At 25.3% G+C, this 18,704-nt stretch overlaps 1 protein-coding gene across 1 annotated transcript in view; it reads right to left on the reverse strand.

Annotated features, from left to right (window-relative positions):
* Positions 1-238: 238 nt before the first annotated feature.
* LOC136972617 (myelin transcription factor 1-like protein) overlaps positions 239-18,704 on the reverse strand; it is a 149,054-nt gene continuing 130,588 nt past the window's right edge. Inside the window, 5 exon segments of the mRNA XM_067267195.1 lie at positions 239-357; positions 508-749; positions 2,406-2,551; positions 9,921-10,072; positions 13,408-13,497. Coding sequence (XP_067123296.1) covers positions 306-357; positions 508-749; positions 2,406-2,551; positions 9,921-10,072; positions 13,408-13,497 — 682 coding nt within the window. The 3' untranslated portion in view covers positions 239-305.

An 18,704-nucleotide genomic window follows, 5' to 3' on the forward strand; every position in this document is an offset into this window, starting at 1 on the left:
ATTTTTGATTATAATGTTTATAAATTAAAATTTGAATAACAACGTACATTTTGATAAAAATTACAAAAAAACTTTATCTAAGTGATTTATTTTAATCTATGAATTTTTAATCATGTTGATAATTAAAGCCTCCTTAATTGTGACCTTAAATGTATTATGGAGTTTTTGGGTACTAGTCTATTTTAAACAGTATTTTTAATTCTGAAAATATAAGAGGGATAAAATATATTTAAATACACAATATAATCCATAATCATTTGATCACGTGTAAACAAATCATACACAAAAAACTATTATTTTTCTCTCTATTCAAGATTGTTCTGTTTTTCTCTCTTGCTTGAGATATAACATTTTGTACTGAATATAAAAATAACATTTTAGAATTAAATATAAGTAAATAAATTAAAGTCACATAGAAAATGAAACAAATACATAAAGGTAAAAAAATTATATTTTCTTAAATTTTATAGGCCTAATTTTAAAATCAAGACATAATAAAATACTTACAATGGCATAGTAAAATCTTGAAGTGCTTGTTTGACAGAATTAAAGACAGTTTTATTTTCATCTCTGTAACTATCCATACAGAGAGACTGAAGTTTATTAAGATAAGTATCAAAATTATCAGCATTGGGCTTTTCATCAAAATTTGGAATTTTTACATGATCCAATAAGGAAATGAAATTATTTCTTAATGATTCATAGTACTCAGATAAATGATTTGTCTTCTGTGCAAATGATTGATTATCCTAAATTGAAAAAATCAAATATTAAAATAATTAATTTCATAAATTCATAAAAGTAATAAATTAAATTTATCATTAGTTTAATCATTTTATATTTAAAAAAATACATATTAATATTTATAATATTTTCACCATAATTTTTTATTAATTACAATATAAGAAAAATTTATCATCACATGAGAAGTATTTTAAATGACTATACTATTAGAAACAAATTATAATATGAATTAAATTTAAAAAATTGCTATATTTACTGTTTCATAAAGCAAGCTGCTGTATCATTTTGTTATGAAATTACATTTATGCATTTTATTAAAATACATGAATATGATCAAAATAGTTTTTAGTAAAGTCATGTTTTTCATTAACAAATAGTTTAGTATTAACTCAATCTTCTGAATTATTGATTAATTTAAACAATCTTCAGCATATATCCATAAAACTGAGATCTAAATATATAAAATTTTAATATATGAAGTATGGTTTAGGAATAAGGAGTTATGATGATATAAAAAATATAATTTTTATTTATATTTTTTCTTTTTATTTTAACACATTTAATACATCCTTAATATAAACAACAATTTATATTAAGAATGTATTGAATAGATTTTCTTCTCCTAGTAAGCAAAGACGAGTTCGACCTCCAATTGTAAATTCAAACATCTGGTTTTAGTAAACCATTCTACTGTACTTAGAAAATAGAGATTAAAGTTTGTGAATGCCCACCCCTTTAAATGGATGCAAACCCATGCTAGTTTAAATATTGAGGAGTGCATAGAGGATGCCAAATTTGGCTTCTTATTTACTCTTTTGGTACCAAAAAGAATTTTCTAATTTTTCAATCAATCTTCAACAGAAAAAATAACAGATTTCTTTTAGCTTTGTTTTGTTTAACCACTGATATACTGCTCCACATTTAAATAATAAATACTGTTGTCTCCTTATTTTGTTTGGTTTAAAAATCATTTAGAACATTAATTTGTTTTGTAAATAAATTTTATTTTATTTAACTCTATTTACTAAATAAATTTAAAATAATATAATTTAAAGATTTTGATCACCTATTAAGCCTTAACTCCCTAAATTATACAATCTTGACTTTGACCCTGAAAATTGTTAATATGAATTTTCAATAAAGCAAACTAATTGCTGTTCCACTCACAATTCATATTAATGTGAGCTGACTACCAACAACTATTAAATAGTAAACAGAACAATTTAACAGAAAGCTAACTTTCTAATGTATCAATGTGATTGCAAGTTTGTGAAAGTTTTCTATATCAAACAAAAAAACATATCTGTATATATCCATTTGAAAAAAAAAACATCATTAGTTATACAACTTTATTTACATTAAATTGCCAATATTTTTGTTAAAGTTGCTTAAATTTTTATTTTTAACTTTCAGATGCAAATTCATTTATGAAGAAATTTCCTTATGATAAAATTACAATATAAAACTACATATCAAAATAAACAATGATAAATTATATAATCTGTCACAATTATAAAACTCATAAAGTGCTTCTTAACTAAGATTAAGATTATATGTTATAAATAAAAAAGTTTGTTTATTGTCTACATTTAATCTGAAAAGCTCTATTTGTTTGTGACATAAATAATATCTTCCTCAAATATATTTTAAAAATTACTCACTCTTTCTGTTGTTCGAATATGTTGTTCCATTTGTGTTATGTCAGTTCTTAATTTTATCATTTCTGACTCAACTTTTGCATTGTATTCTTGAAGTTCCAAAATTTCTTCTTCTAAAGCTCTGATATCAGCATCATTCTCCATCTCAGCTAGATAATGAGATTTAATATTCATGATCAAAAATATTTAAATTTTAATAGAAAAAATAGTACATGAAGTTTTTAACAAAGAACTATATAACTTTATAATATTAAACAATAATTTAAATACTTACATATATTTATTTGTATATTTGTTTTAATCTAATATAATGTAGTAGTATTTAAATATAAATGAACTACAGTATTTAGTTCATTCATATACTAATTAGTTCATTTATAAAGTAGTAGTAAAAAAACTATGTTACAAGGTATTTTTTCAAATCACAAAATACATTTATTTTTTAACCCAAAAGTGACAAATTAAATTGTTGACATTCAAAATCCATTTGGTTAAACTATATTAAAAATACAAATAATGAACTAATAAAAACAATATACAAAATTAATTATTTTCTTTTAACATATTTTGAATGGTGAATACGAAATATGATTTAAAGTAATACTTGTATAAACTTATTAAAAAATTTTTTTAGATGCTCCAATTTTAAAAATTATTTAAATTATATTTAAAATATTAGTTTTCTTATCATACTGGAAATAATTTATTTGTTTTTGATTTTTTAAAATATAAAATTCTTCTATTGTTTTTTTTTTCATAAAAATTTCTTACTTCACTGTAATGAGATATTGTATTATCAGAGACACAGACTAAAAACCTTTCAAGGTTTCAAGGTTTTTAGTTTGTCTCTGTGTTACGCACTACAGTGTTATTAGTAGAAGTTGTTTATTGTGTTATTGTATTATCTTTAGTAAACAAATTATTATAAATTGTTTAAGTTATTTTAAAACAAACAGTGAAATTATTCTAGGCTATAAAAACTTAATTGATAAATTAGGCTCTTGCAAAACTTATTCTTAGTATTTGTTTACTTAATATTTTTGAATGTTTCTATCTTCTCCTTCAGAATACATTTAAATTAAACTAACTTAATGTTAAAATGGTTTTATGTTTTGAATTTAGAATGATTTTCAAATTATTAATTATGTTAATTATTTTTTTTAATAATTTTGAGTACAAGTTAGAAAATGTATATTAGAGGATAAATATTATAGAAGAGCCTAGACGGGGCTACGAAAACGTTTGCGACCCTAATACTAACCACTCCGGTTATCTGGTTTTTATGTAAGTGTATTTTTTGTAGGTGTATTTTTTTAATATTATAGAAATATAATATAAACGATAAGAGCTACAAAAAGCAAAATACATGCAAACACAATAATAAAATAAATCAGAAAGCTATAAAACCTTATATTTATATATTTGGAGGTAAGAAATTAAAATAATTAACAATAAGAGTTTTAAAAAACTATTTTAATTGAATGAGATCAGTTTTTAATAAGTAATAATGAAAAATGATTATTCTATTATTAGACATGTCCTTTTTTTTTTGTTAAAAGAGTAGGAGTGTGAATTACTATTGTAATGGATAAAAAAATTTGTGATAGCTTAGGAAGTAAGATTTCTTTTTTATTCAGAAGAAAATCTATATGTGCACCTTACACATATTCTGTAATTATAACAGAAATACTTTTGTATTCTGTAATATTAAAAAGAATGAGACAAAGTTTGCTATAGCTTCAGTTATCATTTCACTCTTATTGTTCAAAATTTTTGCCAACTGCGCTTGAATGCTCATTGCAGACCTATTTTCCACATTTAAACCCCTTTTTTTGTTGACTTATTGTGAGTTCTAAAACATTCATAACATCAATCCAGAATGTCATATTGCTTTTCATGAGTAGTGTTTTGAAGTTCAATTCCTAATAAAGAAATTGCCCTTTATATTTCAGGTGAAATTTTTGGGATAACAGATTTTCTCAAAATCTGAGGTTTTATTAGTTCCCAAGTCATATTTTCCATAAAATTTTGTTTCTAATGCCAGCAATGTTCAGCAGGTTATAAATAGTAAAAAAACAACAAAAAATATTTAAAATAGTTTCAAAAGAAGTCATTGACCTCTTAACAGACTGTAAAATGTTAGCATTTTTTATTTTCTGGAAAAAATATATTTTTTAGATTTTTTCTATTTTATATCACTTTTTTTAAATATCTGGCAGCACTTACCCATGTACAATTCTTTGCAATTTCATAATTTACAATATTTACTATTGAACAATTTAATTTAAGGTTTTAATGAAGGTACTATAAAGAACTAATAACAAAGGTAAGTCTACTAACTATTTATAAAATTTATCAATCAAATCTCAATGGTTTTATATTACATATCGGTACACTATTGAACTCTGTATTTTAAAACTGGGAATGAAATTATTGTCTAAAATGTTGACATTATTATTAGTATTTCATTGGTGAAATATTTCCAGAGGCTTTTGTTTTCAGTACTCACTCTAGAATCTTAATTTATATATATAATAGACTTTTTTATTCACAAGACCAATGCAACTAAGTATGATCTTATTTTTAAATACATCAAATATCTAGAAAATATTTACATTTGAAAAAATTTTGACACCTTACACATTTTGTATATATACATAAGACATAATATCTGATTACATATTAAATGATATTCAGTTTCTTCAAGTTAATTATAAAATAAAATTAAATGTTTAATTTTTCTTTTAAACTTCAATAATTACAAATGAATATAAAGAATAATGATCAAACTACAAAAATTATGAATTCTATATACCTAACCACCATCCAATATTAAACTCCAATCTTTCAGAATCTATAATTACACCTAATTTTTGTTTTATTGGTGTTCCAATAAAACAAATTAACGTAATCCAATTTCTATTCTCTCAATAGGAAAACCTGTGTATATTATGTGCAGTGAATCCTGTATTTTTTAAAATAAGTAATCTAACTTCTATAACAACAGATTAGTGTACATGCTTTTAATTTTGAAGGTTTTATACTCACCTATAACTCTCAATATCTGAAAATGAAAGTTAAATATTATAGTTTTCTTAGTTTAAAAATTCATTTTAAAACCCAAATATTTTGATACCATACTTTCTTAATTAATAAAATGAATTTAAAACTGTCTTTAGTAAGCACATGCATTCAGTTACTAAAAATAACTAGTTTCTCAATGTGAGGTGAGTCATTCAAAATGCAATCTATAAATAATCATAATGCATTTAAAATTTACAAGCATATTGTTTCAATTTATTTTCATATGATTGATTATATACAACACAGCTTTTTAAACATCCGAAATATCTTGGTAATTCAATTCTCTTAATGATATATACATATCATTAAGCATAATATTTCTCTTCATAACTTGTAAATCTTTGAAATAATTTTGATTAACATAGTGTTTTTAAATATTTAGACTGAAAAACACTATGTTAACAAAATTTCTCAAATGATTCCTAACAATTTGTGATATTGAAAAAGCTGGTAAGGACTCTTGGATGACTTTTCTTGAATTTATAATTTACAAAATTATATGTGGCACCACTTATGAGATTTTATTAAAAAATAACTTTTATATTAAGTATTATAAAGAGGCAAAAGGTTTATTTTTGAGGTAGGAATGAGTTTTTACATAAATTATAAATGCTAATAATGAGTAAAACTTTCTTTAAAATTGTCTCCACTCAAGATATGACTCCCCTCTATTTCCCCGTATCCTTGACCTTTAACTATCAAGATTTAATATCATCAATGTGCCCAATATATAGAAATAATCCTGTCAAGTTTCAAAATTTTTGGTTTATTCAATCCTGAGTTATAACAGATGCCAATACATACACACCAAATACAGTGGAACCTCACTTAATGAGCACCTCGCACAATGAGTGTTTTGCATAACGAGCAAAACAAATTGTAAAAATTTGCCTCGCTTAACGAGTGATATTTCGCATAACAAACGATGAGGAGAGGGGAAGTCCCAAATTGTGTGCATGTGGCATGCTCCATCAGTCTGTGTTTAGCACTCCTTCCGCTAGCATCTTAGTGTCACTTGTGATCACATATTTTTCCAAACTTGTGCTCACACATATTACTTATAAACATCAACAATGATAGCCCGTTATATAATAAACACACCAAAGGATATGCCAAATTCTTGGGTCATTAAATTTAATGACCATTCCAAAATTTAAAATTAAATTTTAAAAATGTCTGAATTAAAAATTAACTATTTATAATTATTAAATTTAATACAAGATGGAAACATAACTGCCTTCCTCTAGTCAAATTAATTAATTTCTAATATTTAATTATAGCATTTACATAACCCAAAAATTTGGCATATCATTTAGAGTGTTTATCAAACATATTAGCTGTGATTTTTTTTTGTTTCTGCAAATTGAATTCTCATTCCAGGATAGTTCATTCCGCACTAGAAGAAATGATGATGATGATTCACACTCTTTAACAGTATATATTGTACAATTTTGTTTTTAATAAATGTTATACATAAAACATTTGAGCATTTTTTTTGGCGTGGAATGCATTATTATATTATACATTAATTTCTATGGAAAAAATTGTTTTGCTTAATGACTAAGACTCTGGAACGAATTATGCTTGTTATGTGAGGTTCCACTGTATTTGTATTTTTTTTTTTTTTTTTTACATTTTTGGGTACCTGGAATGTCAAAAGATCAAGAAATCCAAAATGGAACTGGAAGGTTAAAATTTAACTGATCACCATACTTTCTTTGTGTTATATTCTATAATAGCTGGGAAAGTAAAAATAACATATTTAGTCTAGAAAATGCAATTCATAAATTAACACTAATTTATACATTTTTTTTGTAATTCATCTCATACATGGATTAAGATAGTCATTATGTTCAAATTTGTATGTATATACTGTATATATTATGATGAATTTCTTCTTTTTTAAAATAAAAATCATTTATATATATTTAAAAATTTACATAAGTTTTATTTTACAAAGAACAAATATCTCATAAACTATATGAATATTATTATATTATTCTACATAAATTAAATATAGATTTGAAAACTATATCATCATCAGCTGCAATATAAAAAGAGCATTCAGCAAATTATTTATCAAAGCAGAAGAAAGCTTTTGAAATAATGGAATCACAGTTCTCAATGCATTGTGTACTAAAAGAAACCATAAAAACAAACTATAAAAACTTTCAATATACTAATATTGCTCTTGGAAAACATTTACCTATCAAATCATAATATATTAACAGCAACAAAAAATGTAATGAAAGTGTTTATAATTACACATTTAAATTCAAAATATACAATTCTAACATTGAACTATTTGATTGTAACTTTGTTTTATAAAAGGTATAATAATACCAATTATATAAAACTGAACTTGAAATCATACTCATATTAGCTTATGCTTTGAATTTATCAATGATACAGAGATAATGAAATATAGATTGTAAGAGCAATAATATTATTGTAACTTTTCCAGTGGAATGCTATATTTCTAATATAAAAGATAAATTATATTCTTTCATGTTAATATAAAATTCACAGAAAACTTTAGATTTCACATTTAAACTATTATCTATCATTATTCACAACTTTATGATCAGAAAGCTAAAAAAAAAATTGATATAAGTATTTCTATTGGAATTATTCTTACATCTTCTAATCAGAAAGAATAAAGAGAAGGACCATTATGTCTCAAACTGTAAAATAAATTGTTACACAATGGGTATGATTGATAATGCATGTTCTTCTATTTCAGTTAGAAATTTTCTTGTTGGCATATTAGATTAGTAGACATTCTCTTAAAAAATAAATAAATAAGTAAAACTGTGGACCAAAATCTTCTGTAAGAATATAAAATCTAATATAAATCTTGAACCTAAGAACAAATTTCTCAAGCAAAAGATATTTAAAATTGATCAACTATATATGGATTTAATAATAATATAATAGATATATCTATGATAAATAAGAAATTATAATTTACCAATGTGTAAGCTTTTTATTTATCATTAACTTATACACTTTATCTGTGACATAATGTTACAATTGTATTTTATTAATCTGTAGATAACATAAGAGTTTGATTTTATTAATCATTTGAAAGATCAGATTTTAAATTATTTTAAAGTTATAATCTTTTTTTATTAATTAAATGTAGAATTTTATTTTTACAAAATATATAAATTGTTCATACAGCAAAACTATTTCAATCAATTTATAAAATTTTTAAAATCATAAATAAATTTCACATATCTTATTTTATTATATTAAAGAATATTTTATTTATAAAATTTACCTTATTTAAAATACCGTATATCTCGACAGATAAGACGATAGTTGAATCATGAAAAAAGGCCCCCAAAATCTGGGGTCGTCTTATAGGACAGATACAAAAAAAAAATTAGATTAAATTTATATACATTAAAACCATTATAAAAAAATGGACAAACCGTAATTATTTACTAGTAGAGAGTAGGGCATGTCCACAAAATAGAATAACCCATACGACGTTTTGTGAATAGTCAAGGTGCCTGAATCAGTGTGAACATTTGCAACAATAACAAGGCAGAAAATAAAATTTCTTCATTCGAAAAATTACGAATAGGACATAATTCCGTATACGCTATACAGTATTATCATCTTATTATCCAGATGATGATCGCTTATCTAAACTAAATTCATAGGCCGTTGATAGTTTGGGGGTCGTCTTATAGGACAGATATATGCTAAAACTATAAAACTTTGACGAAAATTTATACCTCGTCTTATCTGCCGAGACATACGGTAATAATAATTATTATATATGAAGACACAAAAATTTATTTAAATGATTTTCTGTCTATAAAAAGCCATTCTATTCTCCGAATAAAAAGGATGAAAAATTCGCCCAGTGTTTAAGTTTACGTCACTACATTGTGTCTTCGAAAGAAAAGAAAAGAAACGAAAATACAAAACACGGTTTCCTCAAGATAGGACCATTCTATTCTCATTATTTCATACTTATTGAATACCTTTATACAGTTTGAGACTTTTTGAGTTTAAAAGCCAATAGATGTTTGATTTGAGTTTAATAAAATTTCTTCTGTAACTTTTACTCTTAATAATGAACTGAATGGCTTGAGTGTGATTAAGAAATCACAGAAGCATTTTGAAGATCTCAAATAAAGAAGGGAATCACTTTTGTGAACCTATATCCACAAAAGCGCAAAATGCACCAGGCTTTAAAACAAGCAAGCATAGATTAACTCTGGTACTATATGGCAATGCGGCTGGGCATATGATAAAAACTGGTGTTGTTTACAAAGCAAAAAATTGTTGTGCTCTTAAAGAAAAATAAAAAATATCTGTCTATCTTCTGTCAGCACAAAAATCAGAAGGGACAACTTTGACAATTAAATTTTATCATCGCTCTAGTAATGTTCAATACTTTTACTTAATTATACTTACTTGGATTTGGTTTTATTGTTATATTGATTTCTTCATTTGACATTTTTGCTTTTTTCATAGCATGAGATGCTCTTGGACAACCTGACAAGCTACGATGTGTTAGAAAACTGCCATTTGCATGACCACTACCATCACAACCTGGTGTGGGACAACTAAAAAATAATTTATTATAATTACAAACAAACTTGAATTTAAAGATCAAACTTCAAAGAAAGTAAGAGAATATATGATTAAAAAAATGCAAAAATATGTTGTAACAAAATAACATCATAATATTGATTACAGTACAGTGAGACAACTGTATCTGCAGTCTCAGCAACAACAGTTTCATTTATCTGTGATTTGCAAGCACTATATAGGTAAACTTATAAACTTATCAAATTTTGCTTTGATGTGATATTCGTTTTGCTTTTTTTGTGCAGCACATAATTTTATTTAGTTTTGTTTGATTTACTGAATTAAATAGTGTTTTTTTCTTCATTTGACTATTCAAGTAAGATTTTTAAATAACCTGTAAAATGGATTCTAAGCCCAAGAGAAGATGTGAAGTATTAATTATATGTGAGAAAGTAAAATTTTTCAATATGATTGAAATATTAAAAAAAAAAAATGGTTTGCAGAGATTGCCAAGTTGTATGGAAAAAAATAAATCTTTGATACATGACATAAGGAAGAAAAATTCATTCCAGTTTTTCTGTTGCAACCCCAATCCTCAAATATTTGATATAGTGCATGATAAAGTATTACTCAAGATGGAAAAAGTATTAAATTTGTGGGTAGAAGATATGATTAGAAAAAGAGTGCCTGTTGACAACAATGTGTTACAGCAAAAGGCACTGAGCTTATATGAGGACATTCAGTCACAAGACAGCACAGAGGACAGCCATTTACAGCAAAATAAGGAATGGTTATAAAGATTCAAAGCTAGAATTAATCTAAAAAATATAAAAATTACTGCAGAAGCTGCATATGTTAATGAGGATGCTGGTGCCATGTTTCCATCAGAGTTAAAAAAGAATCATTGAGGAGAAAGGCTATCATCCTAAGCAAGTTTTAATTATTACGACAAAAAAAATCATCATTTGAAAAAGATGCCTGAGAGGACCTATATCCAGAAAAGTGCAAAATGCATCAGGCTTTAAAACAAGCAAGCATAGATGAACTCTGGTACTATATGGCAATGTGGCTGGACATATGATAAAAACTGGTGTTGTTTACAAAGGAAAGAATTGTTGTGCTCTTAAAGAAAAATAAAAAAATATCTGTCTATCTACTGTCAGCACAATTCCAAAGCATGGGTCTTGGCTATATTATTAGCTGAAAGGTTTCATCAATGCTTCATTCCTGAAGTGAAGCTATATTTGGAGAAAGAATGGTTACCATTTAAGGTTTTATTGAAAACAGATAATGTGCCTCATCATTCTCAATCACTCAGCATCAAAGATGAAAATTTTGAAGTTCTATTTTTACCACAAATACTACCCGATTGCTTCAGCTACTTGTCCAGGGTGTAATTAAATGTGTCAAAGCCTCACATACTCGACAGCTGTTTGATATGATTCAAGCAATGATTGAGGCCACTTCTGATGTTGGGAATTATGGACTGTTGGAAATCATTAACTGTTGCTGATGCAATTGTTTTCATTAAAGGAGCAGTGGGTGAATTATAACCAGAAACAATAACAGCATACTGGAAGAATTTCTGGAATGATGCTGTCCATGATTTCAAAGGTTTCCCTGGAATTGACACAGAAGTAAGAGAGAATTCACATAGCAAAATGAATTGATGGTGAGGGATTTGTTGATATGATAGAGGAAGAAGTGATAGATCATATTGAAAAACATTGTAGTGTTGACAAACAAGGAGTTAGAAGACCATATCATATCATCTATAGAAGAAGACACTGAACCATAACCAACAGAGTGTACACTTGAAAAATCTGGTGAAGTGTTTTGAATTGCCAAAAATTTGAAGGAAGAGATAACAGAATATAATCTTATGAAGAAATGTAGCATTAAAGTTACCCATTTAATTACAGAACCTCTTTATAATATGTTTTAAAAAATGAAAAGGTTTGAGCAGGCACGTAGGTACATGTCCCATCATAATGTTTTTCTTAAGGCCAAAAAAGTGTCTATTATCAAGTTTTCTGTATATATTGAATATAGTCAGTGAAAGTTCTTATCCTTGTCCCAACTCTCTTTCTACAGAGAATCATGTTGTGTAATCAATGTCAATTCTCAGATGCCTTCTGATAAGTATAAATGTATTTAATAATATTTCTCCCTATGTCAATACTCCATAAGATCTCAAATAATTTCTGGTGCTTCACTTTGTCAAATGCCTATTCAAAATCCACAAAACAGAGATATACAGACTTGTGGTAGCCCAGATGTTTTTCCATTATTATCTTAGCATTATAATTACTTCTTTTGACCAAACATTTTTCCTGAATCCAAATTGTGACCAACACGTTTCATTACGTATTTTTTTGTATTGATCCTTTCAAATAGAATAAGTAACAAATATATATATAGCAGAAAAACATGAAAGTAAATAAATGTTAATTTTCATTCTTGTTTTAAGCTAGTAGTAGTCAACATATATGTTGATAAAATCTGTCGTATATATGTACTGATATTTATAAATAAAAAATTCTAAAAACTTTCCAATATAGATTTAAAAAACAGCTTTCTTCAAATAGCAAAAATAATTTTCAAAGCACCTGGTTTGATAATGACTATACTCATCTTATTTGATATGTACAGCAAATCACAATTAAAAATTAAATAAACTTATTGTCTTGATTTGTGATTGTCAATAATTCCAATTGTTATTACATCCTAAAAATGCATTCTTTACAAGCAACTTCACAGTCATGTTATTTCTTCTGAATTTCTCATTAAGAGAATTAAGAGTTCCTTTCTCTCAAATTAAAAATATTAATTTATTTAATTCTTGACAATTAAATAGATTGATATTAGAATAATTGTATAAGTTGTATTATCTATTATTTTCAATTTGACAATATAATATAACTAAAAAATAATGCTAAAACCAGAAAATTTCTCAAAAAATAAACAAGAAGATAATGAATTCATCTTACAATTATTTATTGATGCAATGTATTAATCCTTCTATTAACAAACATTTATAATGATCATGTAAATAAACTATTTCAAATGCTTGCTTCTGGATGCCAAAATTATATGACAAAATGTTTTCCTCTGAAATTAGATCATCATCAGCTTAAAATTCAAATAGATAGAATGCAAAAAACGTTCTTAAAATTTAACTCAAGATTGAACATATTTTAAAATTGGCATGTGCATGTGAATATGGGTCAAAGTGTTTGTGAAGTGATGATCATGACATGTAACATTCATTTTAAAAAGTTTCCATTGAATAAATGGATAAAATTAACTCAATTCTTTTTCCAAAATATTGTACATTCAATTTCAACATGTGTTTTATAAACCATCTTACCTTACTCCTTCTGATTTGATTGGTCTGCCATCATTTCCTAAAGTTTCATGCCTCATTTTATTTTTGTTAGCCAATGGACATCCAGATGCACTAAATATTTATAAAACAAAAAAAAAATTAATATAACTATAAAAGTAATCATTACTTCCAAAAATTATCACTTTCATAACACTAACTTTACCTACTAAATTAACTGTTAAAGCATTCTCAATTACATAGATATTTTAAAATAATTTAATTTTAGTAGAAGTTCACTAATCCAACACACACAGGACCAGAGCAATACTAGTTTATCAAAAATGCTGGATTCTGAATGTTTTTGTGTTTTCACACAATTCAATAAGTTATATACATTATATAAGTTATATTGCAGATATTACTGTACATTTTGTACCAGTACACACTGCTGTATACTTCCAATTTGTTTACTGTATATGCATGCTACAGCACTCAACAAAAAACAAGGTGCTGTAACATGCAAGCCACACATTCCCCACCTTCATTTTGATTCCCCCCCAGGACCACTACAACACAATTTAAAATTAATGGATTATTAAGACAATTCTGGATTATTGACTACTTTTAACACATTAACCACCACCATTGGAAAAAAAATCTTCATGTCCCCTGGTCATTTTTTTTTTCTACAGATTTATGTTCTTTTCATATCAGAAAATCCAAATTTGCTCTGAGTTGATTTTTTAAAAATATTTATGCTAATTTGAAAGTTTTGATTTAGGTACAATATGCCTCAAAATTTAAATAAATGAATTTACATATACAGGTTGAGTTGCATATATTGTGCCTCACTTGCAGGGTGGTACAAGTTTGTTTTGCATTATTTTTGATTAGACTGCATTTATAGAAATGCTCCTTGAGTACTATTGGTAGTCAACAGAGCATATTGTATAATCAGTCATTGAGACAAACCTGTACTGTACTGTACTGTACCTTGAAGCACCAGGAGAAATTTTTAGTAAGCCACACAAATAGTACCTCATGGCAGTTAGTGTTAAGAGAATGCTGGATTATCATTCTAGATTAACAAACTTTTACTGTACATAAAAATGTTTTAAATAACTTAAACATTAATTCAATATTTTAATATAATAAATTTGTAAAAATTACTTGGTATTGAACTCAGATAGTATGTTCAAGAATAATTATTTCATTCATCTACTGTTCATTCATTCTATCTATTGTAGCATTCATAATTATTTCAATTTCAGCTACTTATTTTTTAAATAGTAAACAAAATTTAAGCAGTTACAGCCTCTATATTATTTCAATGTTAGCTGTATTAATTCAATCTAATGCCACTAAGCTGTAGTTTTTTTTGTTTTTATGAACCAGTTTATGAAAAAAGAACATTAACTTCAACTTAAATATAAAGATCAAGTTTGTTATTGTTTTGAATAATTTTTGAATGCTTCATAATATAAAAAATAGCAAATATCATGTTTTTAACTATAAATTATTCATAATATTCTAAGAATAATTGATTTAATAAATTTAAGTATTGTATAAAAACTATCTATACAGTATAATTTCTCTAATTATTTATATTAAGAAAATTGACTATATTGATTTTCTGTATATACTTAGAGGAAATCAAAATAAAGTTTATTATTTTAAAGTTAAATACATTTTTTGTTGATAAGTTATCAGAAACAAAAGCATAAAAAAATTTGCATAAATTTTCAACTATAAATTTTAATATTTACTGAACAATAAATTATGACTGAAAACTAAAAACAAATAATATATATTTAGAGTAAAGTTTTTGCTTATAAGTTAATTTCATAAGTGAAACCAAGACTAGATTTATGATAAGTTCATATATCTTTATTTAGATAAATGGCTAGTATGCCAGAGTTTACTATCTTTATATTGTATATTCAGAAAATGAACTGAATTTTCATTTCATGTCTTCTCATTAATTCTTAAATTTTAAAAATATAAAACATTACACTTTAGCACAGTGTAACAGTTTTATCCATTATTTTCTACCAGAAAAACAATTCCTGTTTTTGAATAAGTATCTAAGCATAATAAAACATACTTTGTATAAATGAATTTTTTAGGTTTTGGTTTAAAAAATTTAACAAATAATTGCTTTTTAAGTAAATCTACGAGTAGAATAAGTAATTTTTTTTATGGTATAGTAATAAATTTTGTATTTTATATTATGAAAATTTTGTATATTACTCTTTCATTTAAAATTTTTATATCTATTGATACAACAATATAACTGATATGATACAAAGTGATGTTAACACAATACTTACAAAATCATTTCACATGAAATAACAAACAACTTAAAAATAAGAATTAATTAATATCACAATATATCATCATCATATGATAAAACTTTTTCTAGTTGTTATTCATAATATAATTAAATAATAGTTAAAAAATTCAAATTTATAAATATATATTAAAATTTATTTGAGTAAAATATTAAACAACATACTTATACTGTATTGTAAGACTGACTATAACTATAAATGAAATTCAAGTTACAAGTAATGATGTAGATTGTTTGATTAATATTAATATATTCTATTTGATTATTAATACTGTGAATTATTAAGATAAATAGATATAACAATTATTCTTTTTTTAATTTTTCAGTAACACAATCTTATTTAATAAATAAATTTAATACTGCAAATTCAGAATCTCATATAGTCCTATTTTCAGAACTGCAAGTGTAAGCATTATGAGCCTTCAATTTAGATAAAAATAGAAAATTTAGAAAAAAAGCATGATAAAAAAATTTTCTAGTGAGGAGAAAGCTTCTTTCCTCATCACAAGGACAAACTAAATACCAATCATTTTGTGGATTATTATATACTAAAAATAATTTTATTTAGCAAAATAATTGTCATAAACACACATCAATTTCAAAATAAATATTAATTAGAAATAATTTTGTAATTTATCAACATTTAATGATGTTAAATACTAATCTTATTGCATTTAGGTATATACAGTACAGTGGATCTATAATCACTAAACAAGTGATAAATATATAAGAAATATACATATTACTACTTAATGGATTTGCTTAGATATACATTTAGTTTTGTTGTTTTTTTTATTCTATTTATATATAAATATTTTTATCATACTATTGTTAAAACCTATATTTACTCATATATATATTTATTTCATATTAGTTAATTATTGTTTGTAAAATTTTGTTTTACACTATTGTTTGTTTTTAATTTTACAATAACTTACACATTAAATGCATTTTAATATTTTATTCTATTTGCACAGACTAATTATTGTTTTTCATATTTATATTTTATTATTTTACACTGTGTCAGACAAGCTAAAAATTCAAATTATTACTTATTTTCCTCATTAATAGCAGCATTCAAAAGATCAAAATCAGATATTGTAATTGTATTCAGCATCTATTTGACAATAGGCAAATTCATCTTTAAATCAGCAATCACTGCTGATTAACATTTGCAGTGAATTACAAATAACTTTAATTACTACAGGCTGGATTTGTATGATGTACAGTTTTTCCCCTTAAATGCTATGATGTTAAAATCTCAATATAAACATGATTTAGAATGAAGTATCAAATTAAAGGTGTTTGACAATGCATATTTTATATGTATTTTTAAATACACACAGAATATACATTTATGATTTTTACTGCACATTTTGAAAATCTGACCATTTTTAAAACTAAATAAGTGCTTTATAAATTTGTTTTGGTTCTTTTCTGTTAATGAAATGCCAGTTGTAACATTAATCTGATGCACGATACTGTCGCCCATATCGTTCCACTAAGACTATTGTGTTTAACTATTTAGCCCACGTGACTGTGCCAGCTTTGAGTAGCCCATGACTGTTCATGGAATACTTGATGTTATATAGTTTTAGAAGGGGACTCACGCCCACCTGAGTGCTAAGGTACAAGTGATAGTGAGCACCAAAGCACACAACTATATGTGAAGCATGTAGAATAGGCAGTATACTGATACATATTATAAACTGATCTTTGGAGGTGAATATCTCATGAAGGGTCAACAATTCTGGGAGTTGGTGCAAAACCCCTCATTCGGAACTTGAATCTTACCATATCAGCTGACATTCCTTTAACAGAAAAATACCCTTGTTTTCATGATCTCAAGTGCTATTTTTTTAAAATGATGCTATCTGTGCAGGGACTCTTTTTCACCAATACAATTCATGTCTTGTACAAGAAATATCATCTTGCCATCTAATTAGAGATGAGCATGCAAAACTCAAATGTTATAGTCCCAAAAATGACACATTCTATTTTGCTGTGAAAATCTCTCATTTTTCAAATTCTCAAAATTCTTTGAATTTCCTAAAATTATTGTTAATGTTAAATAATTCATTAATTTAATAATGTTAAATTTAAATCTTTCAAAAAATTTTTTACGGACAAGTTCTAGTTGCACTGAAACTAACTTTAGTAGATTTCATAATATCAGTTGGGAAGAAATATTAATAACAACTTCAACACTAAATCTATAGTAACTGTAGTTATTAACTTAATAAGACCATTTACTCATTTCTCATCATTTGTGCAGGGCTAAAAACAAAAGTATACAACTAGTTAGATCAGTGACAAAAGCATAAGACGAGAGAAACTAGAATAATCCTATCATCCTCAAAAAATCTTCTAGACAATTGTACATATAGAAATAAATTCAATAATGATTAAGTAATACAAAAAGTTATAAAATTTTACTGAACACGTAACTTATTCATAATTGACTTCAATGTGCATCTCCTAAATGAAACAATGCATGTTTTGTGAAGTCATAATTTTTTAAATCCCTTGTATCACCTATTGTTACATTTTTATCCCTTCCCACCTAAAAAGTGTGATGTAATAAACATTAGTAAGATTTGCTCTGAGACAGAAGTATAGATACCAGTTTTAGTATATTTTACTGACTTTTTTTAACTTGCATTTTAAAGAGAATAGAGAATGTATCTGGCATTTTTAAATGCATTTGTGCATCCATATATTGCAATTTCAAACATATCTAAATTATTAATTACTTACAAATGTTTCTTAAACTACAAAGTTATTCTAAATTTTATATAGTTTATAAGTAATTGAAAAGTTAAGTTTAACTAACATGAAATGAAAATATTACATTTTGCACTCAATGTTATATCAATTATCTAATTGGTCATAACAGAAAAAGCTTTTTGAAATATTGGATAACAATATGTAAAATCTTTGAGTGTTTATTTTTGTTTTTCGATCTGAAATCTTGATATAAGATTAATAG

This window comes from Centruroides vittatus, unplaced genomic scaffold, assembly GCF_030686945.1.
Source record: "Centruroides vittatus isolate TY-2023 unplaced genomic scaffold, ASM3068694v2 contig_299, whole genome shotgun sequence".
Classification (NCBI taxonomy): domain Eukaryota; kingdom Metazoa; phylum Arthropoda; class Arachnida; order Scorpiones; family Buthidae; genus Centruroides; species Centruroides vittatus.